The sequence below is a fragment of the Salvelinus namaycush genome, chromosome 13, assembly GCF_016432855.1.
Source record: "Salvelinus namaycush isolate Seneca chromosome 13, SaNama_1.0, whole genome shotgun sequence".
Lineage (NCBI taxonomy): Eukaryota > Metazoa > Chordata > Actinopteri > Salmoniformes > Salmonidae > Salvelinus > Salvelinus namaycush.
Window position 1 is genome coordinate 26,697,052 of NC_052319.1, and position 26,729 is coordinate 26,723,780.

General features: G+C 46.2%; 1 protein-coding gene across 3 annotated transcripts in view; it reads right to left on the bottom strand.

Moving 5' to 3' along the window:
* Window positions 1-26,729, bottom strand: part of LOC120058382 (leucine-rich repeat and calponin homology domain-containing protein 1-like) — a 111,803-nt gene that overhangs the window by 10,467 nt on the left and 74,607 nt on the right. For 2 of the 3 annotated variants that reach the window (XM_039007006.1, XM_039007005.1), the window contains exons 9-15: window positions 24,239-24,357; window positions 22,769-22,836; window positions 17,846-17,926; window positions 12,244-12,321; window positions 12,119-12,161; window positions 4,451-4,520; window positions 3,134-3,250 (exon numbers count right to left, since the gene is read on the bottom strand). In XM_039007006.1, the coding sequence (XP_038862934.1) occupies window positions 3,134-3,250; window positions 4,451-4,520; window positions 12,119-12,161; window positions 12,244-12,321; window positions 17,846-17,926; window positions 22,769-22,836; window positions 24,239-24,357 (576 nt within the window). The remainder of the gene's footprint in view (window positions 1-3,133; window positions 3,251-4,450; window positions 4,521-12,118; window positions 12,162-12,243; window positions 12,322-17,845; window positions 17,927-22,768; window positions 22,837-24,238; window positions 24,358-26,729) is intronic. The other variant, XM_039007007.1, reaches the window with a different exon arrangement.

The window sequence follows — 26,729 nt, forward strand, 5'->3', positions numbered from 1 at the left end:
AGTAGGTGAACGGATGATCTCCGCATGTGTGGTTCCTACCGTGAAGCATGGAAGAGGAGGTGTGATGGTATGGGGTGCTTTGCTGGTGACACTGCCGTGATTTAAAATTCTAGGCACATTTAACCAGCATGGCTACCACAACATTCTGCAGCGATACGCCATCCCATCTGGTTTGTGCTTAGTGGGACTATCACTTGTTTTTCAACAGGACAATGACCCAAAACACACCTCCAGGCTGTGTACGGGCTATTTGACCAAGAGAGTGATGGAGTGCTGCATCAGATGACGGCCTCCACAATCACCAGACCTCAACCCATTTGAGATGGTTTGGGATGAGTTGGAACGCAGAGTGAAGGAAAAGCAGCTAAGTGCTCAGCATTTGAGCGAACTCCTTCGTGACTGATGGAAAAGCATTCCAGGTGAAGCTGGTTGAGAGCATGCCAAGAGTGTGCAAAGCTGTCATCAAGGCAAAGGGTGGCTATTTGAAGAATCTCAAATATAAAATATATTTTGATGTTACTACATGATTCCATATGTGGTATTTCATAGTTTTGATGGCTTCACTATTATTCTACAATGTAGAATAATAGTAAAAATAAAGAAAAACCCTTGAATGAGTAGGTGTTCTAAAACTTTTGACCGGTAGTGTGTGTGTGTGTACACACATTGAAAGTCACAGGGCTCTTCAGTAAGGCCATTCTACTGCCATTGTTCGTCTATGGAGAGTGCATGGCTGTGTGCTCGATTTTATACACCTGTCAGCAACTGGTGTCCCTGAATTTGAAGGGGTGTCCACATAGTTTTGTATATTTAGTGTATGTGTGTGTGTGTAATAGCAAAGCATTCATTTTTTCCAGAGTAATAGACACAGATTGGGCCTCTGAGGGCACACACTGTGAGGGGGTCAGAGAAAGAGAGAGAGAGAAAGAGAGGAATATTGTGTGTGTCATGCTTTCAACAACAAACCCAATTTAACCCTGTCTAATGGCCGCCCAGTGGCGTTCTAGCCCAGAAGGAAATCCTGTATCAGAGAGGAAGTCTAAAATCCTGGTTCCTCTCTAGTCAGGGCTGCTACTGTGTGACATCACCGACCCACAGAGAATAAAACTGTCAACAGCTGGTGTTGTTTATGAGTTCAAAGGTCAATAAAAGCTACTGCACCATACGGTCATTCAGTATCAGTACAGTCATTCTGCTTCCTTGATCAGCCCTCAAGCATCCACACACAAACAGGTTGTGTAACTGTGCTACCAACGACTGGTGATGGTGTGACGCTAGACCAGGGCTCTCCAACCCTGTTCCTGGAAAGATACCCTCCTGTAGGTTTTCGCTCCAACTCCAGTTGTAACTAACCTGATTAATCTTATCAACCAGCTAATTATTAGAATCAGGTGTGCCAGATTCGGGTTTTTGTGAAAACCTACAGGACGGTAGCTCTCCAGGAACATGTTTGGAGAGACCTGCCCTAGACACACTTGGAGTTGGAATGGCACCCTCAGACTGGGTTCTGAGAGCTCATTGGCTGTTAATGAGGTCAGCCACTCGTGATCTCACCTATTGGTTACTGGTGATGTCACCTCCCTGAGGCCTGACCCGTTTACTGGTGATTGGTTATATCTTCATTGAAAAACAAAGCTATCACCACTGTTCTCACTACTTGGGAATTCCATGACCGATTGTCCAACATTACTGCTCCTTGGAACACTCCTATTTTCTTTCTTCAGGACATTCTTTTGGAATGTCTTTGTTATTATAATCTACCTATTGAACTATTATCATTAGCAACGGGAGAGTGATAAAAAGTTAATGTTGACTTTGAATCCATGCTGATATCATAAAAGCGCACACTTTGAACAATCATGTAACATGAGTCGCCCTGGGGGAAATGGCTGTCGGCAGCTTTCTGTTTCCCTCCTTATGGAAGTGGGATATCCCCAGTGAGACCATTATCTAACAGTTAAAATATAAAACTATAAATACCATGAGCAATAGAAAGGAAGCCAGGGGAGAGGAACAGCAAGATACTCCGTTCGTACGTACATACTGGGCTGAGTGAGTGAGTGAGTGAGTGAGTGAGTGAGTGAGTGAGTGAGTGAGTGAGTGAGTGAGTGAGTGAGTGAGTGAGTGAGTGAGTGAGTGAGTGCATGACATCAGATATCTCAGTACCCAATCTGCTTTCCCACCAATATCAGCCCTGGCATGAAAGATACTGTGTCTGTGTTTAATTCGTTTTCCAAAGGCTATAATGCACTGTTAGGCAGAGCCCGTATCAAAGGGGACTTAATGGAGGGTGGCGTCTGTGTGTGTTGCCAGATCTGGACTGTGGTTGGACTGGGAGTGAACATACGGCTGATAATGACTATAGGAGGAATGAACAATTTCTCTCTGTCAGACAGAATGTGGTAATGTCCAGAGCTAGACAAAATACATCTGTATGTATAAATGTGTATGTGCATCAGAGAGTATCTGTGTGTGTGTGTTGTTGGGTGGTCTTGGAACTAGCTTCTGTATAGCAGACCCCCTTCCAATGTCTTCAACCACATTGATGCAGTGGCGTACAGACACACGGTTTAACTTTTACCATGTGCCACCACCACCACAACACACTTGCCAACATGAGAACAGATGGAGGGATGGAAAGATGAAGGAAGAGGAGGAGTGTGTGAAGTGTGGAGGCTCTCCTTTGATCCTCTGGGCCTCAGAGTTCTGCAGCGTCTCACACACACACACACACACACACACACACACACACACACACACACACACACACACACACACACACACACACACACACACAGTCAGGGAACGGAGTAATCGAAAACACCCCAAACATGTGGTCCAAGGCACAGATGTGACTGCAAAAGTACAGTGCACACTTTCATCACACTCACCCATGGCTTGGAACAAGGGATAGAGAGAAGATGAGAGATCACAGGGTGTAATAGGTAGAAAGAGTTAGAGGTGGAAATATAGAAAAAGGAAACAGTGAGAGAAAGAGTTGAGAGAGAGCGAGAGAAGGAGAGAAACAGGAGGGAGTCACACAACGCAAATGGTTTGCAAACATCTGACTGTGTCTAGTTGTGTTTGGTTTCGAGGCCTCCGATTGGCCAATTAGTTGGGAGGAGTGACCTACCACTGCTGTGCATGCCTCCATCGCCTGGTCTAGGGGGAGTGTCTCTATCGACGGACAGGGCCTGTGTGAGGAGGGGGCGGAGACAGAGCGGGGGCGAGCAGGGCAGTGAGGCGGGGGCTAGAGGAAGAGGGGCGGAGGGCAAGGTATAGGGGGAGAGGCCAAGTAGAACAAGACAGATCCATTCCAAAACCCAAAACCACACCCGAGACACCAGAGAAATTTCCGGGAAAAAAACAGTTTGAATTTTAAAAGACAAGGGAACGAAACAGGCAGCAGCAGTTGATAATCGCATGCAAAGGCAGGTTGGGTTAGATAAAGGGGTGTGATTGGAGTGAGAAGTCATGCAGTAGTCGAAGGAGAGGAAACAAAGGAGATGTGAAAGAGATGCCATGAAGAAGAAGAAAATACATAAAAAGAAAATAAATCAATATTAGTGCCATTTCAAAATACAGATTTCATGACATGCTGTTAATGGTAGCCTACAGCTAAATTTGACACTACAGTAGTAGCCTACTGTACGTAGCAACTAGCTGGATGGATGCTAGCTCTATTTCTACAAGCAGCAAATATCAGATGCTAGAGTTGTTTCAGTGAACCTGCACCCAACGCCATCTGACCCTGAGCAGTACCAAACAGGTACACAGGATTTGTAAATGTTTTTTTTTCTCAACTCAGAATCTGTGGACCTGTTCTGTTCCACGGGAGGTAGCTAACCAGTCCTCCAGTTAGTTAGCTAAAAGATGGATGACACCTTGTATGCGTCTTCCTCCATAGCCACTCTTTGGGATTGGGTGCAGAGTACTCACATCCACGCCTTCTAAGCAAACACACATCACTTTTTCCGTATTGTTCACACAGCATTACAGAAACATTGTGGGAGCATTGCATGTTAGCCAGGACAGGGCTGGTAGCCTCTACAGCACGGCCCAACTGCTGCTGCTGCTTTACGGGACTTGAGCACAGAGGGTGTTATGAGATACCGTGTGTCTCAGAAGTTCTAGTCTGAGGGGAACAAGTTGGGGTAGTTGGGGGGGGCGACTGACTCTTGACCATTGGAGGAACTGCCCAGGTCTTTCTTACCTTGGGATAATCTTATAACCCCATAAAAGTAGGATCGAGGTGTGGGAGAACTTGGGGGAGAAGCAGAGCGGATCAAGGGCATCCATGTCTTTATGTTGGAGTGAAAGGATGGATTTAGGGACAGTAGTATCATGTAATTATGGATTGTGGTAGGTATAGAGATGTACCCATCCCTTCACCCACCCATCCAGGCCTCTACCCACCCTCCATACTGTGCCATTCCCAGCCTGCACTCACCAGAGCGGGGCTTCAGCCCAAAGGCAGGGGTGGTAAACGTGGGACCGCTGCCTGGAACTCTGTCTTCTCCCTGATAGAGAGTCCATGGGAGTACAAACATAAAGGTTAGGGACCCTCTTATCCCGAGAGTACACTTGCATAATACATACACATTGTCCAGGTCTATATGGGCAATTGGGGACAAGACAGCTGGTATTGAATGTGTGTATATTTGTGACCTCTGTGTGTGCACTGTGTATGTGTGTATGATGTACGTGTGTTCAGGATTTTGATTGGAGCTTGGCATCCTATACTATGAAACACTAAAGATGACCTCTGAGCTGGCTTAACTAGAGCACAACTCACCCTGTCCCTTTCTCTGACCCTCACCCAGATTGACTAGCATGGCCAGTTGTCCTCTAGCTTGGATTGGTCAATACATCTCATGGGTTGCACAGTATCTAGAGGTTTGGTAATATCAATATTGCTTCAACTCTAATTAGTTGATTGTGCTGAGGTAACTGTTGCTATGACCATGTAGCTCGTATTGGACAAGCTGTCGCTATGTGGTGACAGAGCTGGCTGTGTACACTGTTCCCAATAGTGGGCCCTGTCTCTCTCGCTGTGTGTGTGTGACAACGCTATGGCATTGTTGAAGATTTTTTTAAAGAATCGACATACAATGAAGTCTTGTTCTCCTTGTTATGTGTTATGCTGTTGTTCCTCCTCCCTTGGTGCTGGTCTATTTCAACTTCAGGGTTGTCAACTCTCCAGCTAGCGCTTTTTTAATGACATTAAACCAACTTTTAAGCTCAAAAGCATTTGTTTAGGTCTTTAAAGTGTGTGAGCCAATCCCAGTCTTGCTCTGAAGGATCGGAACAATCTGGGCAATATTTATTGTTATATATTGTATCTGGGCAACAGTTACCATGGTATTGAAGCAGACTGGGGCGGGGTCAAATCCTCATGTTTGTAAACTATTGGCCAACTTCACAAACTACTAACTATAGCGCCATGCTACATACAACACACAACTAAATCTCACACAGTCAACAAAAACACCAACACTACACACAAGCACCTGCCTCAAATAATTCCCTTCATCTACCTCTAGAAGCGTAAACAAAAAGGTAAGATCAAAGTTATAGACATTTAAAACAGCAGACCGACACAGATCTAAAAGGTCATGAGGTGACTAGGTAACAGGATAGAGGTCACACCAGCAAACACAACTACTGGTCACGAGACTGAATCCTAACTTGAGATCCAAGTAAACAAACGTTCAAGCAATCTTGCACTGAAGTCAATGGCAGATTTTTGAGAAAACTCAAGTTACGCACAGATCTTGAGTTAGGATTTGCCCTCTAATGCCCTTAACCACATATCTAGGATCAGCTACCCCTACTATAGCCCTCGTCTGAACTATGTAATACGTCACACAAAAACTGACTTGGGACCAGTGGTAAAGAGCATGAAGTGACCACACACACAAAGATGAGGGAAGTCAGAGGCAGGGATTGGCTGGTAAGCCTGAGGGTAGTGGCCATCCATGGCTCGTTACTAGGTTTACCTGGTTGGACATATGTGTCTCATATTGTTGGCATGCAAGCTGGGCCTCCAGCCTGGCCCTCTCTAGAATCAACTCTCGTTTCTTCTGGAACTCAAAGCCTCCTTCGGGAGTGTCCCACTAGATAGAACATACCAACCGGTGGAACTTATTTGTACATCTACTTAGTACACTATATATACACACAAAAGTATGTGGACACCCCTTCAAATTAGTGGATTCAGCTATTTCAGCCACACCTGTTGCTGACAGGTGTATAAAATCTAGCACACAGCCATTCAATCTCCATAGATAAACGTTGGCAGTAGAATGGCCTTACTGAAGAGCTCAGTGACTTTCAAATGTGGCACAGTCATTTTTTTTCACCTTTATTTAACCAGGTAGGCTAGTTGAGAACAAGTTCTCATTTACAACTGCGCCCTGGCCAAGATAAAGCAAAGCAGTTCGACACATACAACAACACAGAGTTACACATGGAGTAAAACAAACATACAGTCAATAATACAGTAGAAAAATAAGTCTATATACAATGTGAGCAAGTGAGGTGAGATAAGGGAGGTGAAGGCAAAAACAAAAAAAAGGCCATGGTGGCAAAGTAAATACAATATAGCAAGTAAAACACTGGAATGGTTGATTTGCAGTGGAAGAATGTGCAAAGTAGAGATAGAAATAACGGGGTGCAAAGGAGCAAAATAAATAAATACAGTAGGGAAAGAGGTAGTTGTTTGGGTTTAATTATAGATGGGCTATGTACAGGTGCAGTAATCTGTGAGCTGCTCATCGCCGAAGTCGAGGATTGGTAGGATGGTCAGTTTTACAAGGGTATGTACAAGGTGCTTAAAGCTAGTGAGGGAGATAAGTGTTTCCAGTTTCAGAGATTTTTGTAGTTCGTTCCAGTCATTGGCAGCAGAGAACTGGAAGGAGAGGCGGCCAAAGGAAGAATTGGTTTTTGGGGTAACCAGAGAGATATACCTGCTGGAGCGCGTGCTACAGGTGGGTGCTGCTATGGTGACCAGCGAGCTGAGATAAGGGGGGGACTTTACCTAGCAGGGTCTTGTAGATGACCTGGAGCCAGTGGGTTTGACGACGAGTATGAAGCGAGCGCCAGCCAACGAGACCGTACAGGTCGCATTGGTGGGTAGTATATGGGGCTTTGGTGACAAAACGGATGGCACTGTGATAGACTGCATCCAATTTATTGAGTAGGGTATTGGAGGCTATTTTGTAAATGACATCGCCGAAGTCGAGGATTGGTAGGATGGCCAGTTTTACAAGGGTATGTTTGGCAGCATGAGCGAAGGATGCTTTGTTGCGGAATAGGAAGCCAATTCTAGATGTAACTTTGGATTGGAGATGTTTGATGTGAGTCTGGAAGGAGAGTTTACAGTCTAACCAGACACCTAGGTATTTGTAGTTGTCCACATATTCTAAGTCAGAGCCGTCCAGAGTAGTGATGTTGGACAGGCGGGCAGGTAGCGATCGGTTGAAGAGCATACATTTAGTTTTACTTGTATTTAAGAGCAATTGGAGGCCACGGAAGGAGAGTTGTATGGCATTGAAGCTCGCCTGGAGGGTTGTTAACACAGTGTCCAAAAAAGGGCCAGAAGTATACAGAATGGTGTCGTCTGCGTAGAGGTGGATCAGAGACTCACCAGCAGCAAGAGCGACATCATTGATGTATACAGAGAAGGGAGTCGGTCCAAGAATTGAACCCTGTGGCACCCCCATAGAGACTGCCAGAGGCCCGGACAACAGACCCTCCGATTTGACACACTGAACTCTATCAGAGAAGTAGTTGGTGAACCAGGCAAGACAATCATTTGAGAAACCAAGGCTGTCGAGTCTGCCGATGAGGATGTGGTGATTGACAGAGTCGAAAGCCATGGCCAGGTCAATGAATTCGGCTGCACAGTAATGTTTCTTATCGATGGCGGTTAAGATATCGTTTAGGACCTTGAGCGTGGCTGAGGTGCACCTATGACCAGCTCTGAAACCAGATTGCATAGCGGAGAAGGTATGGTGGCATTCGAAATGGTCGGTAATCTGTTTGTTGACTTGGCTTTCGAAGACCTTAGAAAGGCAGGGTAGGATAGATATAGGTCTGTAGCAGTTTGGGTCAAGAGTGTCCACCCCTTTGAAGAGGGGGATGACCGCAGCTGCTTTCCAATCTTTGGGAATCTCAGATGACACGAAAGAGAGGTTGAACAGGCTAGTAATAGGGGTGGCAACAATTTCAGCAGATCATTTTAGAAAGGGTCCAGATTATCTAGCCCGGCTGATTTGTAGGGGTCCAGATTTTGCAGCTCTTTCAGAACATCAGCTGACTGGATTTGGGAGAAGGAGAAATGAGGAAGGCTTGGGCGGGTAGCTGTGGGGGGTGCAGTGCTGTTGACCGGGGTAGGGATAGCCAGGTGGAAAGCATGGCCAGCCGTAGAAAAATGCTTATTGAAATTCTCAATTATAGTGGATTTATCAGTGGTGACAGTGTTTCCTATCTTCAGTGCAGTGGGCAGCTGGGAGGAGGTGTTCTTATTCTCCATGGACTTTAGTGTCCCAGAACTTTTTTGAGTTTGTGTTGCAGGAAGCAAATTTCTGCTTGAAAAAGCTAGCCTTGGCTTTTCTAACTGCCTGTGTATATTGGTTTCTAGCTTCCCTGAAAAGTTGCATATCACGGGGGCTGCTCGATGCTAATGCAGAACGCCATAGGATGTTTTTGTGTTGGTTAAGGGCAGTCAGGTCTGGAGAAAACCAAGGGCTATATCTGTTCCTGGTTCTAAATTTCTTGAATGGGGCATGCTTATTTAAGATGGTGAAGAAGGCATTTAAAAAAAAAAAAAATAACCAGGCATCCTCTACTGATGGGATGAGATCAATATCCTTCCAGGATACCCCGGCCAGGTCGATTAGAAAGGCCTGCTCGCTGAAGTGTTTCAGGGAGCGTTTGACAGTGATGAGTGGAGGTCGTTTGACCGCTGACCCATTACGGATGCAGGCAATGAGGCAGTGATCGCTGAGATTTTGGTTGAAAACAGCAGAGGTGTATTTAGAGGGCAAGTTGGTTAGGATGATATCTATGAGGGTGCACATGTTTACGGCTTTGGGGTGGTACCTGGTAGGTTCATTGATAATTTGTGTGAGATTGAGGGCATCAAGCTTAGATTGTAGGATGGCTAGGGTGTTAAGCATGTTCCAGTTTAGGTCGCCAAGCAGCACGAGCTCTGAAGATAGATGGGGGACAATCAGTTCACATATGGTGTCCAGAGCACAGCTGGGGGCAGAGGATGCCACCTTTCCAACAAGTCAGTTCGTCAAATTTCTGCCCTGCTAGAGCTGCCCCGGTCAACAGTAACTGCTGTTATTGTGAAGTGGAAACGTCTAGAAGAAACAACGGCTCAGCCACAAAGTGTTAGGCCACACAAGCTCACAGAACGGGACCCTTAAGTGCTGAAGCGCATAGCGCGTAAAAATCGTCTGTCCTAGGTTTCAACACTCACTACCGAAGATCCAATCTGCCTCTGGAAGCAACGTCGGCACAAGAACTGTTCGTCGGGAGCTTCATGAAATGGGTTTCCATGGCCAAGCAGCTGCAAACAAGCTTAAGATTACCATGCACAATACCAAGCATCGGCTGGAGTGGTTTAACGATTGCAGCCATTGGACTCTGGGGCAGTGGAAACGCGTTCTCTGGAGTGATGAATCGCGCTTCACCATCTAGCAGTCCGACAGACGAATCTGGGTTTGGCGGATGCCAGGAGAATGCTACCTGCCCGAATACATAGCGCCAACTGTAAAGTTTGGTGGAGAATGAATAATGGTCTGGGGCTGTTTTTCATGGTTTGGAATAGGCCCCTTTGTTCCAGTTAAGGGAAATCTTAACACTGCAGCATACAATTACATTCTAGATGATTCTGTGCTTCCAACTTTGTGGCAACAGGAAGGCCCTTTCCTGTTTCAGCATGACAATGCCCCCTATGCACAAAGTGAGGTCCATACAGAAATGGTTTTGTCGAGATCGGTGTGGAAGAACTTGACTGGCCTGCACAGAGCCCTGACCTCAACCCCATCGAACACGTTTGGGGGATGAATTGGAATCCCGACTACGAGCCAGGCTTAATCGCCCAACATCAGTGCCCGACTTTGGAATAAGATGTTCGACAAGCAGGTGTCCACATACTTTTGGTCATGTAGTGTACATCTACCACAGCAATTCAAGCTTCACTTCACCACAGCTCAAATATGTTATACTACAAACAAGTCATCTTAAGAATATTCAAATACCAACGAGCAGCAGAGCTAAATAAAGGGAACACTTAAACAACACAATGTAACTCCAAGTTAATCACACTTCTGTGAAATCAAACTGTCCACTTAGGAAGCAACACTGATTGACAAATTTCACATGCTGTTGTGCAAATGGAATAGACAAAAGGTGGAAATTATAGGCAATTAGCAAGACACCCCCAATAAAGGAGTGGTTCTGCAGGTGGTGACCACAGACCACTTCTCAGTTCCTATGCTTCCTGGCTGATGTTTTGGTCACTTTTGAATGCTGGCGGTGCTTTCACTCTAGTGGTAGCATGAGACGGAGTCTACAACCCACACAAGTGGCTCAGGTAGTGCAGCTCATCCAGGATGGCACATCAATGCGAGCTGTGGCAAGAAGGTTTGCTGTGTCTGTCAGCGTAGTGTCCAGAGCATGGAGGCGCTACCAGGAGACAGGCCAGTACATCAGGAGACGTGGAGGAGGCCGTAGGAGGGCAACAACCCAGCAGCAGGACCACTACCTCCGCCTTTGTGCAAGGAGGAGCAGGAGGAACACTGCCAGAGCCCTGCAAAAATGTGCATGTGTCTGCTCAAACGGTCAGAAACAGACTCCATGGGGGTGGTATGAAGGCCCGACGTCCACAGGTGGGGGTTGTGCTTACAGCCCAACACCGTGCAGGACGTTTGGCATTTGCCAGAGAACACCAAGATTGGCAAATTCGCCACTGGTGCCCTGTGCTCTTCACAGATGAAAGCAGGTTCCCTCTGAGCACGTGACAGACGTGACAGAGTCTGGAGACGCCGTGGAGAACGTTCTGCTGCCTGCAACATCCTCCAGCATGACCGGTTTGGCGGTGGGTCAGTCATGGTGTGGGGTGGCATTTCTTTGGGGGGCCGCACAGCCCTCCATGTGCTCGCCAGAGGTAGCCTGACTGCCATTAGGTACCGAGATGAGATTCTCAGACCCCTTGTGAGACCATATGCTGGTGCGGTTGGCCCTGGGTTCCTCCTAATGCAAGACAATGCTAGACCTCATGTGGCTGGAGTGTGTCAGCAGTTCCTGCAAGAGGAAGGCATTGATGCTATGGACTGGCCCGCCCGTTCCCCAGACCTGAATCCAATTGAGCACATCTGGGACATCATGTCTCGCTCCATCCACCAACGCCACGTTGCACCACAGACTGTCCAGGAGTTGGCGGATGCTTTAGTCCAGGTCTGGGAGGAGATCCCTCAGGAGACCATCCGCCACCTCATCAGGAGCATGCCCAGGCGTTGTAGGGAGGTCATACAGGCACGTGGAGGCCACACACACTACTGAGCCTCATTTTGACTTGTTTTAAGGACATTACATCAAAGTTGGATCAGCCTGTAGTGTCGTTTTCCACTTTAATTTTGAGTGTGACTCCAAATCCAGACCTCCATGGGTTGATACATTTGATTTCCATTGATCATTTTTGTGTGATTTTTTTGTCAGCACATTCAACTATGTAAAGAAAAAAGTATTTAATAAGAATATTTCATTCATTCAGATCTAGGATGTGTTATTTTAGTGTTCCCTTTATTTTTTTGAGCAGTGTATATTACAGTAGACAGGAAATTACATCAGAGGAGGAGGAAGGGCAGGGCTGCTTGCTCAGGGAGGGAAACTAAACACACACTAACCCAGGAGAGGGGTCTTAAGTCTAACACAGATGCTACTGATGTATTTTACAGTTTGACACCGTCACACACACCCTTTCACTGCACATACAGATGATACACATACTCACACAATGGTCATAGTCCATGCAATATAGGTGCTTGTAGGTGTGTGCATTATGCAGTAAAACCATGTGATTCTCATAGGAAAGAGGTCTCACCTTGGGTGTGGTTTGTCCTTCACTGCCATCACTGTCTTGGCCACTGTAGTGAGAGAAGAGAGAGTGAGTAAGACACACACACACACACACACACACACACACACACACACACACCACAGCCTTACTTGAGAGAGTCCTCCACCATGACCATCTCAACAGGGTAGAGCTGAATTCCAGACAGGTCCTCTGTTTCCATATTCACTCTGAGAGCAGAGAGAGAGAAAGAGAGAGTAGCGTCAAGCAACTACACAGATCCCCACAAGTTTTACAGCTCAATGCCCAATGAGTCTCTTTCACCTCCACTGAGACAGCCCCAGAGTTATCCAGTCCCTGTACTGAACTAGATGTTCACAGAACCAAGGAAGACAGTCAAATGTGCCATTTCTGCTACCATATACATGTTAGAGAGCAGGAGGGAGCAGCATGCGGCACAGTGTGTGTGCCAATGACTGGGCTTTGAAAGAATTAAACAAATACAGAATAGTGGCTACAAAGACAACATTCTGATATGGCCAAGTGGGATATTTCAATAACAACATTGACCTGAAATATGATTAGATGACACAAGGTGGATAATATATTTTACAGACTGAGCATTGGGCTGTGTATGGGCGATTTTGACTGCCTATCTGCATATGATAATGAGCCATCTGTTGGGTTGGGGGATGTACTTGTTCTTGTCATAAATGTAACCTCTGATTCAGTAGGGATAACGGTACTCCAAAGTTTTCAATGCAATGTTCCAACGGTACTTCATATAGAAGACAACAAATTATTATGATAATCATGTATAGGGCTGTCCCGGTGACTTTATTACCACCACACCAGCAGTCACGAGTCACCCCCACAGTCCCTGTGACTGTTGGTCACGGTAATCCCATCCAAAACTGCACAATGGAGCTGATAGGTAGCCTACCAAACTAGCTAACGGCAGTTGCAATTTATTAAGCAGTCGCAATTTATTTGTATTTTTCTATGGTGCACAAGACACCTGTCTGATTCCCGCCTGTCTCAGTGGACTAATACATTGCGGTGGCCACAGGGATGGCACAGTCCATCACTCTAATACATGTGATACTGAAATTGTATAGAGTTATATGATGTAAAAAAAATGCAACTCCAATAAATCTACACTGAACAAAAATATCAACACAACATGTAAAGTGTTGGTCCCATGTGTCATGAGCTGAAAAAAAAAAAAGAAATGTTCCACACACAAAAAGCTAATTTCTCTCAAATTTTGTGCATAAATTTGTTTACATCCCTATTAGCGAGCATTTCTCCTTTGCCAATATAATCCATCCACCTGCCTGATGTGGCATATCAATAGGATGGCATGCTGACCGCAGGAATGTCCACCAGAGCTGTTGCTAGAGAATTTAATGTTAATTTCTCTACCATAAACCGCCTCCAACGTCATTTTAGAGAATTTGGCAGTAGGTCTACCCGGCCTCACAACCGCAGAACACGCCAGCCCAGGACCTCCACATCCCAGCTTCTTCACATGCGGGATCGTCTTGAGTTTGTGTCTGTAATAAAGACCCTTTGCGAGGAAAAAAAATCATTCTGATTGGCTTGACTCCCCAGTGGGTGGGCCTATGCCCTCCAAGGCCCACCTATGGCTACACCCCTGCCCAGTCATGTGAAAACGCATAGATTAGGGCCTGATTTCCTTATATGAACTGTAACTCTGTAAAATCTTTGAAATTGTTGCATGTTGCGTTTATATATTCGGTCAGTATAATATTATTTTATAACAAATGTGCTTTCTCCCACGTTGGATAGATCTTGCTTCTGTTGCATGTTTGAGTGTTTCTTTAATAGCCTACTGAGCACCAAGCCTCATGCAACGGCAAAATGTAGGAAAAAGCTATTTCACAGATTGACGTTTTTAATCTTTGCCATCTTAAAAAAAAAAAATCAACAGATTGGTATTACTTATAATTTATTTAGTGTTTACACTGTTCCAAACAGGCAGAAGAATAGTATAATAATCTAACGGCACCTGTTTGTCACACATAATATGCACGCAGCTCCTGCTCCTATATCCTCCCTTTTCTTGATTTCCTTATTGTTATTATTACAATTATTATTATGATCATCATTATAATAAAAAGTAATTTTGTTATCATGAGTAGGCTTTGTATAGTATCTTTGTATAACCACCACCTAGCTGTAGGCCTAAGAGCATGTCCTGTTTTGTCTTAATACCGTAACTTACTTAGGCCTATATTTCAATATATAGGCTACTGTATCAATCAAACATTAATTTGTTCATGCCATCACAGCATACGAGACATTAATGCTTGAAATGCAATCAAGCATTTTAGTTTTTAAAAAATGAACAAAAGGAGCTGCCTCAACAATAAATAAACCGCAATTGCCAAATGCATGTAACTGTTTTCAGTCTGCTATAATAAAGGCTTTATATATTATATTATTTTCCATTACAACAGCCTCTCTGGTACACATATTTAGTGTTGTCTAAACTGTACCAAATGGCCAGAAACAAAATACTATTGTAATCCAACAGCAACATAACTCACAACACTTACTGCTATACCCTCCTTTATCTTGATCTTCAATAGTTTCTACAACTAAGTAAAATGTCTTCCAGAGATCTGACTTCACCTTTCCCTCCTGAGCAACCAGTAAACATTCACCCGTTTCAAGTTGCTTTCATGTCCTCCGCATCCATTTTGCTGTCGACCTTACTGTGTTTGGAGTTTGTTATAACCAATTTATTGATGTGATTATGATAGGCTATAGGTCAGGCCCTATTGGTCACATGCATGCAACTCTTAAATGTTTCACATAAAGAGAGCAAGGGTTGAGTGAATAGGGATTGTATTTCATAAACAAATTAGGGATTTGGGTAACAGAACTTGTCAGTCAGAAACAAGTAAGAAACTAAATGGCTACACTGGCTTCCTGTTAAGGCAAGGGCTGATTTCAAGGTTTTACTGCTAACCTACAAAGCATTACACGGACTTGCTCCTACCAATCTCTTCGATTTGGTCCTGCCGTACATACCTACACGTACGCTACGGGTCACAAGACGCAGGCCTCCTTATTGTCCCTAGAATTTCTAAGCAAACAGCTGGAGGCAGGGCTTTCTCCTTCCATGTGTGAGAGACGCAGATTTTGTCTCAACCTTTAAGTCTTTATTGAAGACTCATCTCTTCAGTAGGTCCTATGATTGAGTGTAGTCTGGCCCAGGGGTGCGAAGGTGAACGGCAAGGCGAACCGCCCTTGCCGTCTCTGCCTGGCCGGCTCCCCTCTCTCCACTGAGAGAGGGGTCACTTGAGGGGGTTGAGTCACTGACGTGATCTTCCTGTCTGGATTTGCTCCCCCTCGGGCTTGTGCGGTGGAGGGGATCTTTGTGGGCTATACTCAGCCTTGTCTCAGGGTAGTAAGTTGGTGGTCTGTTGATATCCCTCTAGTGGTGTGGGGGCTGTGCTTTGGCAAAGTGGGTGGGGTTATAGCCTGCCTGGTAGACCCTATCCGGGGGTATTGTCGGACAGGGCCACCGACCCACCCCCCCCCCCCCTTCTCAGCCTCCACTATTCATTTTTATTTAACCTTTATTTAACTAGGCATGTCAGTTAAGAACACATTCTTATTTTACAACGATGGCCTACCACGGCCAAACCCACCCCTAACCCGGACGACACTGGACCAATTGTGCGCCTACCTATGGGACTCCCGATCAAGGCCGGTGATGATACAGCCTGGGATCGAACCCGGGTCTGTAGTGACACCTCTAGCACTGAGAGGTAGACCGCTGTGCCACTCGAGAGCCTGCATCTATGCTGCAATAGTCTATGTGCCGGGGGGCTAGGGTCAGTCGGTTATATCTGGTGTAATTCTCCTGTCTTATCTGATGTCCTGTGTGAATTTAAGTATGCTCCCTCTAATTATATATTCCTCCCCTCCCGGAAGACCTGAGCCCTAGGGCCATGCCTCAGGACTACCTAGCCTGATGACTCCTGGCTGTCCCCAGTCCACCTAGTCGTTCTGCTGCTCCAGTTTCAACTATTCTGCCTGCGGCAATGGAACCCTGACCTGTTTACCGGACGTGCTTCCTTGTCCCAGACCTGCTGTTTTTCTCTCTTGCTCTCTCTACCGCACCTGCTGTCTCGACTTCTGTATGCTCGGCTATGAAAGGCAAACCGACATTTACTTCTGAGGTACTGACCTGTTGCACCCGCTAAAACCACTGTGGTTATTATTTGACCGTGCTGGTCATCTATCTTTCTTGAAGAACAATCTGGTCTTAATGGCCGTGTACTCTTATAATCTCCACCCGGCACAGCCAGAAGAGGACTGGCCACCCCTTAGAGCCTGGTTCCTCTCTAGGTTCCTTCCTAGGTTCCTGCCTTTCTAGGGAGTTTTTCTTATCCACCATGCTTCTACATCTACATTGCTTGCCGTTTGGGGTTTAGGCTGGGTTTCTATATAAGCACTTGTGACGTCTGCTGATGTAAAAAGGGCTTTAAAAATCAATTTGATTGATGTTGCAGCTTCAGCACGGACAGCGCAATAAACACTTGCTGTGCTGTGGTGCCTTTTCTCTGCAGTAGGGAGGAGAGAGAGACAACGTGCGCCAGGTCACATAGGCACTCGCTGTCATTTCTTTTTTACACTGTGACCATCGGCTCTTTCTTGAGTCATTTGTGAGTCTTAATTATTTAATCAAATAGTGTGCTTAAAGCATCAGACAAGCTCAGTGCATATGTAGTTGATTTTATTCAAACATATAGGGTGTGTCTGTCTATATATGGAAAAAATATGTTAAGATGGAAGTTAGAGGTCCTGTTCCGAAATAGACACGGAAAAGTCCAGGACCCAAGATGCATAAATACATTTTAAAAACCTGTTCCGAAAGAACAACCAGAACCATTCCCTTATGGACCCGGTCTGATCCGAGTGAGAGAAGCAGCAGAAAAGCCAATTGTTTTGCTACTTTATTAAACCGGAGCCATGGAGAAAAGGGAGAGAGGGAGAGGCACAGAGCAAGCAGCTGTAGGCTATAGGGAGCGGAGGCCGTACAGTGTGTGTGTGAATGTGTGTGTAAGACACCGGAGCAGGCACAGAGAGACCGCAACCGCTGTTAACTCCCACTAGACTAACTTCTTGCTAGTTATTTATCATCCCATCCGATTACATAGTACCTGTCTTGACTGCATCAAATCAAGAGGAAGCAGCTAACTAGACTAACCATAACGTTACTGCGCTTCTCACCGTCCTACAGTTAGCATACACATAACAACAACTCCATTTAGATTATAGCCTAAATATCAGTTTACCTGTAGGCTTTAGGTCTTTCTCATTTCAGTTTTAATTCTGCCATTTTAATTCCATCTCCCATTGATTAGATATACCCTAACTTGCTTGCTACACAAGATGAGCAGCGATATAATTGTCTCTCTCTGGAAGCGCAAGGATCAGGGCGCATGCCTTTTTTTGCAACTTTTTCCATATCATCAATATAGAGCCGCATCATGCAGCCCATGTTTTGACTTCTAAGACATTCCCAAGTTTATAAGCCTATCACAACTAAATAAATAACAGTTGTATTGTGATAGTGTAGCCTACTGTATATTAAATGGATTTTTCCATTTTTTTTTTTTAATGTTCCAAAGGCGTGCATCAACAGCTTGTATGCATGTAAGCCTGGAGGTGCTTAACATGTTTATGTTAATTAAGTATCATAATGGTGCCCACCTGTTAGGGTCTTGTAGTAGCTCCACAGCCTCCTTCAGCTGGTTGATCATGGCAATGTGTGTTCCTTCTGTGACCTTTGACCTATGGGCCAGGAAACAGGAAGTGAGTCATCTTGTTTACAATTCAGAACCACGTTTCACCAATACATAATATTTTTTGAATATGACAACATTCATATGAAGAATATTTTAAACGCTAACCTAATGTTGCCCTGGTATAGATTTCAAAGGCACAACCAAAATACATCATGTGGTTTGTAGCAGAACACATAGCTTTGCTGTGGCAAGAAAATAGTATGGTGATGGTCTGTTAAAATAAAGAGCATTTTCCCAAGCCTCTTTTTGGGCCACATTCGACAGCGTGGGTCTATCTTTCATCTAAGAAAACAGCGACCACAATATAGAAGAGCCAAGAACAACTTGGGAGGAGCACAGCTTCTCAAAAGTCGCCAAAGACGTTTCTACTTTAGCCTACAGTAAAGTGCTGACAGTGTACATCAATCAACGTGAATACAGATGGACAAAGAGTACTACTGCCTATGGATGCATAAAGACAAAAATAACACCTTATACTGTAGCCCAGAGAGAGAAAGCAAGAGAGAGAGAGAGAGGAGAGAGAGAGAGAAAGCAAGAGAGAAAGAGAGAAAGTGAGCGAGAGCGAGAGAGAGAAAGTGAGCGAGAGCGAGAGCGAGAAAGTGAGCGAGAAAGAGAGAGAGAAAGAGAGCGAGAGAGAGCGAGAGAGAGAGAAAGAGAGCGAGCGAGAGAGAAAGAGAGCGAGCGAGAGCGAGAGAGAAAGAGAGCGAGCGAGCGAGAAAGAGAGCGAGCGAGAAAGAGAGCGAGCGAGAGCGAGAGCGAAAGAGAGCGAAAGAGAGCGAGAGCGAAAGAGAGCGAGCGAGAGCGAGAGCGAAAGAGAGCGAGCGAGAGCGAGAGCGAGCGAGAGCGAGAGAGAAAGAGAGCGAGAGAGAAAGAGAGCGAGAGAGAAAGAGCGAGAGAGAAAGAGAGCGAGAGAGAAAGAGAGCGAGAGAGAAAGAGAGCGAGAGAGAAAGAGAGCGAGAGAGAGAGAGAGCGAGAGCGAGAGAGAGAGCGAGAAAGAGAGCGAGAGAGAGAGCGAGAAAGAGAGCGAGAAAGAGAGCGAGAGAGAGCGAGAGAGAGCGAGAGAGAGCGAGAGAGAGAGAAAGAGAGAAAGAGAGCGAGAGAGCGAGAGAGAGAGAAAGAGAGCGAGAGAGAGAGAAAGAGAGCGAGAGAAAGAGAAAGAGAGAAAGAGAGCGAGAGAAAGAGAGCGAGAGAAAGAGAAAGAAGGCGAGAGAGAGAAAGAGAGCGAGAGAGAAAGAGAGCGAGAGAGAAAGAGAGCGAGAGAGAAAGAGAGCGAGAGAGAGAGAGAGCGAGCGAAAGAGAGAGAGAGAGCGAGAGAAAGAGAGCGAGAGAGCGAGAGAAAGAGAGCGAGAAAGAGAGCGAGAGCGAGAAAGAGAGCGAGAGCGAGAAAGAGAGCGAGAGCGAGAAAGAGAGCGAGAAAGAGAGCGAGAAAGAGAAAGAGAGCGAGAAAGAGAAAGAGAGCGAGAAAGAGAAAGAGAGCGAGAGAGAAAGAGAGCGAGAGAGAAAGAGAGCGAGAGAGAGCGAGAGCGAGAGAGAGCGAGAGAGAAAGAGAGCGAGAGAGCGAGAGAGCGAGAGAGCGAGAGAGAGAAAGAGAGCGAGAGAAAGAGAAAGAGAGCGAGAGAAAGAGAGCGAAAGAGAGAGAGAGAGCGAGAGAGAGAGAGCGAAAGAGAGAGAGAGAGAGAGAGCGAGAGAAAGAGAGAGAGCGAGAGAAAGAGAGAGAGCGAGAGAGCGAGAGCGAGAAAGAGAGCGAGAGCGAGAAAGAGAGCGAGAGCGAGAAAGAGAGCGAGAGCGAGAGCGAGAAAGAGAGCGAGAGCGAGAAAGAGAGCGAGAGCGAGAAAGAGAGCGAGAGCGAGAGCGAGAAAGAGAGCGAGAGCGAGAAAGAGAGCGAGAGCGAGAGCGAGAGCGAGAGCGAGAAAGAGAGCGAGAAAGAGAGCGAGAAAGAGAGCGAGAAAGAGAGCGAGAAAGAGAGCGAGAGAGAGCGAGAGCGAGAGAGAAAGAGAGCGAGAGAGAAAGAGAAAGAGAGCGAGAGAGAAAGAGAGCGAGAGCGAGAGAGAAAGAGAGCGAGAGAGAAAGAGAAAGAGAGCGAGAGAGAAAGAGAGCGAGAGCGAGAGCGAGAGAGAGCGAGAGAGAAAGAGAGCGAGATAGAGAGCGAGAGAGAGAGAAAGAGAGCGAGAGAGAAAGAGAGCGAGAGAGAAAGAGAGCGAGAGAGAAAGAGAGCGAGAGAGAAAGAGAGCGAGAGAGAAAGAGAGCGAGAGAGAGAGCGAGCGAGCGAGCGAAAGAGAGCGAGAGAGAAAGAGAGCGAGAGAGAAAGAGAGCGAGATAGAGAGCGAGAGAGAAAGAGAGCGAGAGAGAAAGAGAGCGAGAGAGAAAGAGAGCGAGAGAGAGAGCGAGCGAAAGAGAGCGAGAGAGAAAGAGAACGAGAGAGAGAGCGAGCGAGCGAGAGAGCGAGAGAGAGAGCGAGAGAGAGAGCGAGAGAGAGCGAGAGAGAGAGCGAGAGAGAGCGAGAGAGAGAGCGAGAAAGAGAGCGAGAGAGAGCGAGAGAGAGCGAGAGAGAGCGAGAGAGAGCGAGAGAGAGCGAGAGAGAGCGAGAGAGAGCGAGAGAGAGCGAGAGAGAGCGAAAGAGAGAAAGAGAGCGAGAGAGCGAGAGAGCAAGAAAGAGAAAGAGAGAAAGAGAGCGAGAGAAAGAGAGAAAGAGAGAAAGAGAGAAAGAGAGCGAGAGAGAGAGAAAGAGAGAGAGAAAGAGAGAGCGAGAGCGAGAGCGAGAGAGAGAGAGAAAGAGAGAGAGAGCGAGAAAGAGAGCGAGAGCGAGAAAGAGAGCGAGAAAGAGAGCGAGAGAAAGAGAGCGAGCGAGCGAGCGAAAGAGAGCGAGCGAGAGAGAGAGAGCGAGAGAAAGAGAGCGAGAGAAAGAGAGCGAGAGAGCGAGAGAAAGAGAGCGAGAAAGAGAGCGAGAGCGAGAAAGAGAGCGAGAGCGAGAAAGAGAGCGAGAGCGAGAAAGAGAGCGAGAGCGAGAAAGAGAGCGAGAGCGAGAAAGAGAGCGAGAGCGAGAAAGAGAGCGAGAGCGAGAAAGAGAGCGAGAGCGAGAAAGAGAGCGAGAGCGAGAAAGAGAGCGAGAGCGAGAAAGAGAGCGAGAAAGAGAGCGAGAAAGAGAAAGAGAGCGAGAAAGAGAAAGAGAGCGAGAAAGAGAGAGAAAGAGAGCGAGAGAGAAAGAGAGCGAGAGAGAAAGAGAGCGAGAGAGAGCGAGAGAGAGCGAGAGAGAGCGAGAGAGAGCGAGAGAGAGCGAGAGAGAGCGAGAGAGAGAGAGAACGAGAGAGCGAGAGAAAGAGAGCGAGAGAGAACGAGAGAGCGAGAGAAAGAGAGCGAGAGAGCGAGAGAGAGAAAGAGAGCGAGAGAAAGAGAGCGAGAGAAAGAGAGCGAGAGAAAGAGAGCGAGAGAAAGAGAGCGAAAGAGAGAGAGAGCGAGAGAAAGAGAGCGAAAGAGAGAGAGAGAGCGAGAGAAAGAGAGCGAGAGCGAGAAAGAGAGCGAGAGCGAGAAAGAGAGCGAGAGCGAGAAAGAGAGCGAGAGCGAGAAAGAGAGCGAGAGCGAGAAAGAGAGCGAGAAAGAGAGCGAGAGCGAGAGCGAGAAAGAGAGCGAGAGCGAGAGAAAGAGAGCGAGAGCGAGAGAAAGAGAAAGAGAAAGAGAGCGAGAGCGAGAAAGAGAGCGAGAAAGAGAGCGAGAAAGAGAGCGAGAAAGAGAGCGAGAAAGAGAGCGAGAAAGAGAGCGAGAAAGAGAGCGAGAGCGAGAAAGAGAGCGAGAGCGAGAGAGAAAGAGAGCGAGAGCGAGAAAGAGAGCGAGAGCGAGAGAGAAAGAGAGCGAGAGAGAAAGAGAGCGAGAGAGAAAGAGAGCGAGAGAGAAAGAGAGCGAGAGCGAGAGAGAAAGAGAGCGAGAGAGAAAGAGAGCGAGAGAGAAAGAGAGCGAGATAGAGAGCGAGATAGAGAGCGAGAGAGAGAGAAAGAGAGCGAGAGAGAGAGAAAGAGAGCGAGAGAGAAAGAGAGCGAGAGAGAGAGAGCGAGAGAGCGAGAGAGCGAGAGAGCGAGAGAGCGAGAGAGCGAGAGAGAGAGAGAGAAAGAGAGAAAGAGAGAAAGAGAGAAAGAGAGAGAGAGAGCGAGAGAAAGAGAGCGAGAGAGAGAGAGCGAGAGAGCGAGAGAGCGAGAGAGAGAGAGAGAGAGAGAGAGAGAGCGAGAGAGAGAGCGAGAGAGAAAGAGAGCGAGAGAGAAAGAGAGCGAGAGAGAAAGAGAGCGAGAGAGAAAGAGAGCGAGAGAGAGAGCGAGAGAGAGAGCGAGAGAGAGAGCGAGAGAGAGAGAAAGAGAGCGAGAGAGAAAGAGAGCGAGAGAGAAAGAGAGCGAGAGAGAAAGAGAGCGAGAGAGAGAGAGAAAGAGAGCGAGAGAGAGAGAAAGAGAGCGAGAGAAAGAGAAAGAGAGCGAGAGAAAGAGAAAGAGAGCGAGAGAGAGAGAAAGAGAGCGAGAGAGAGAGAGAAAGAGAGAGAGAGAGAAAGAGAGCGAGAGAGAGAGAAAGAGAGCGAGAGAGAGAGAAAGAGAGCGAGAGAGAGAGAAAGAGAGCGAGAGAGAGAGAAAGAGAGCGAGAGAGAGAGAAAGAGAGCGAGAGAGAGAGAAAGAGAGCGAGAGAGAGAGAAAGAGAGCGAGAGAGAGAGAAAGAGAGCGAGAGAGAGAGAAAGAAAGGACAGAAACAGCCTGACACAGAGACACACCCACTACAGTGAACAGAGAGAGGGAGGCAAAAAGGAGAGAACTGGATGGATGACGAGATGGAAGACGGATGGATGAGGGATACTCACGTCTGTTCAGAGGCCCAGTGTGTTTCTTCTTCTATCCTGAGGGGCTCGTCGTAGTCTGCCGCCCGTCCCTGCACGAGCAGGAACACACACACACACACCGAGTTACACACACGCGACATCAGCTGCAGTCAGGTCACATGATCCAGAGGACCAGCCAGCGATTGGTTGCGGTTCAACATTACCGTCACTAGACTTTTTCATAGTGTGAGAGAGAGTGAATAAGCAGCCCAGTATGCCACCCCTCACACTCCCCTTCCCTCGTTCAAAGATCTGCTGACACAATCCACATGGGGTTGAAGATGAGACCACCCTATCAATTCAATTCAATTCATGGGCTCTATTGGCATGGGAAACATGTTTATATTGCCAAAGCAAGTGAAATAGATAAACAATAGTGGAATAAACCAAAAATTAACAGTAAACATTACACTCACAAGTTTCAAAGGAATAGACATTTAAAATGTTTATGTACAGTGTTTATATCTTGCTGTCACACACCCATGGGACAGCAGGGGAGGGAGGTGAGAGATAGAAAATAAAAGACGGAGAATGGTGGGAATAGTAATCAAGAGTACCAGGAGTTTTTCCTGACCCTAATCTGAAGATATCATCCATACTGGCCTATTGAGATGACTGAGATATCATCCATAATGGCCTATTGAGATGACTGAGATATCATCCATACTGGCCTATTGAGATGACTGAGATATCATCCATACTGGCCTATTGAGATGACTGAGATATCATCCATACTGGCCTATTGAGATATCATCCATACTGGCCTATTGAGATGACTGAGATATCATCCATACTGGCCTATTGAGATGACTGAGATATCATCCATACTGGCCTATTGAGATGACTGAGATATCATCCATACTGGCCTATTGAGATGACTGCGATATCAATATATCATTATCTAAATTGCAATCTTAATGATTACTGAAGATTCATATTCCATCCATATGCATTAACGTTACAGTATCATTAAGGGCCATTAAAAAAGCCTACCGGCCATCCAAAGGTCTTCACCAAGAGTTGATGGATGAAAGTGTGATCGGATAAACAGTACTGGGTCATAGAGAACGAATGTAATATACATGAGACTGGAAGTCTGAACACATCAGCTACACTTTTCATTCTGTTAAAAACACCAATACTTTCATTATTTACAGCACGGCCATTTCCCCATGAATCTTTGACAATACAGACAGCCTTAATGGAAGTGGAGGTGCAGATATGCACATTATCATCCTTAGTAACAGCTCCAGAGTCAGTCTAGACATCTAGCTCATAATGGATGATGCTGAGACCCAGGTAGAAAAAGTTTACCCAAAATCACCTATTAAAGGGGTAGTTCACCCCAAATGTCAAAATGTATGAATTCAGCAAGTTGCTCACCTAATTAACTTTAAACCAAATCTTTCAGGGAGTGAGTGAGTGCGAGAGAGAGAGAGAGAATGGCCTTGCCTTGATGTAGCTGACAAAGCAGTTGCTGAGAGCAGAAGAATCTCTGTAGCCAAACTGTTCCTTCAGGGCCTCAGTGGGGCTCTCCTCTATCAGTCGCACCCCGTCCCCGTGGGGGTCCGCTACAGGGGGCAGAGATCGAGGTCAGAGATCAATGGAAAGAATGTCACAGTTCAAAGGCTGTACTGTATGGAGATACTGTCCCTTATATATTATATATATGTTGAAAATATAGTGTTTGATCGCTTGTTTATGAGATTTGGGTGGATAGTGAAACAACATTACACTCCCCTTCGTATATATTTGGACAATGAAGATTTATGTTTTTATGTGTCTCTATACGTCAGCATTGGATTTGTATTCAAATGTACAGAAGGTGACAGTACAGTATTTGAGGGTATTTTCATGCATATCTGTTTAACCATTCATAAATCTCTCTTTTAAAAAAAATATAAATGCATTTAAATAAACAATGCATGTTCGTTAATTAAGGTGTGCAGAGTGAATACGTGGTCTGTGCAGGGTGAATATGTGGTCTGTGCAGGGTGAATATGTGGTCTGTTGTACGGTAATTTGGTAAAAAGCCAATTTGACAATGCTCAGGACATTGTTTTCGCTGAGGAAATGTACGAGTCTGCTGTTAAGGCAAAGCTCGCTCTCTCGCATCCATCCGAGCTCTGCTAATATAACAGCCCAGATAGTCTGAGGCAGGTGTATTGTCCTCTCTGCTACACTTTTCCAAAGGATTGATGAGTCCACCATGTTGTACCAGGCCACATTCTTCCAATAAATTAGAGGGCTTAGTGACTAAAAGGTGACGGCCCTCATCTCATCTGAGTCAGTCTGATCAAGCCTGCCATTTAACACAAACTCAGCAAAAAAAGAAACGTCCTCTCACTATCAACTGCGTTTATTTTCAGCAAACTTAACATGTGTAAATATTTGTATGAACATAACAAGATTCAACAACTGAGACATAAACTGAACAAGTTCCACAGACATGTTACTAACAGAAATGGAATAATGTGTCCCTGAACAAAGGGGGGGGGGTCAAAATCAAAAGTAATAGTCAGTATCTGGTGTGGCCACCAGCTGCATTAAGTACTGCAGTGTATCTCCTCCTCATGGACCGCACCAGATTTGCCAGTTCTTGCTGTGAGATGTTAACACACTCTTTCCAGGACATTTCTGGGGGGAATGGCCCTAGCCCTCACCCTCCGATCCAACAGGTCCCAGATGTGCTCAATGGGATTGAGATCCGGGCTCTTCGCTGGCCATGGCAGAACACTGACATTCCTGTCTTGCAGGAAATCACGCACAGAACGAGCAGTATGGCTGGTGGCATTGTCATGCTGGAGGGTCATGTCAGGATGAGCCTGCAGGAAGGGTACCACATGAGGGAGGAGCATGTCTTCCCTGTAATGCACAGCGTTGAGATTGCCTGCAATGACAACAAGCTAGGTCCGATGATGCTGTGACACACCGCCCCAGACCATGACTGACCCTCCACCTCCAAATCGATCCCGCTCCAGAGTACAGGCCTCGGTGTAATGCTCATTCCTTCGACGATAAATGCCTCCTTGCAGCATGCCTAAGGCACATTCACGCAGATGAGCACGGACCCTTGGCATCTTTCTTTTGGTGTTTTTCAGTCAGTAGAAAGGCCTCTTTAGTGTCCTAAGTTTTCATAACTGTGACCTTAATTGCCTACCGCCTGTAAGCTGTTAGTACCTTAACGACCGTTCCACAGGTGCATGTTCATTAATTGTTTATGGTTCTTTGAACAAGCATGGGAAACAGTGTTTAAACCCTTTACAATGAATATCTGTGAAGTTATTTGGATTTTTACGAATTATCTTTGAAAGACAGGGTCCTGAAAAAGGGACGTTTCTTTTTTTGCTGAGTTTACATGTTACACATACACTTCATTAGTACTGTTACACTCTCACACCACCTTCACTTTCAACACCATTCCCACCCAGTCTGAGGACCGCCAGCCTATCAGTGACCCCCTCCCAGACTACTCCCTGTGTGTGCTGACATAGCCTTCCTGGTGTATATCTTTACTTCCTGTCCCCAACTCACACACCACACACCACACACCACACACCACACACACACACACACACACACACGAGAGAGTTTAGCCAGGGTCAACACTGCCCCAGACCTCCCTCTGTTGTTTTTGAGTAAGACAATCTGGAAGAACTCCCACTGAGCCACACAGAGACACCATGAAGGCTCCGGAAACATCTCTTTCATCCCACGTCCTCTCTTTAGAGCAACAGAAAGTGACAATGTTTCTATTCTGTTTCCTCTTGTGGCAGATAGGGGAGTAACATAAACCAGAGGCCTCTCTACAGTGTCTATCTGGGCAGTGTTACCGTGTTATCCTAATCTGAGGATGTAACACACAGCCCTGCTGGCTGTTCTCTTCTCCCATTCAGGAGGGCTGGTATCGGGGATGGGTGGCTACTCATTGACAGGGTCGGTG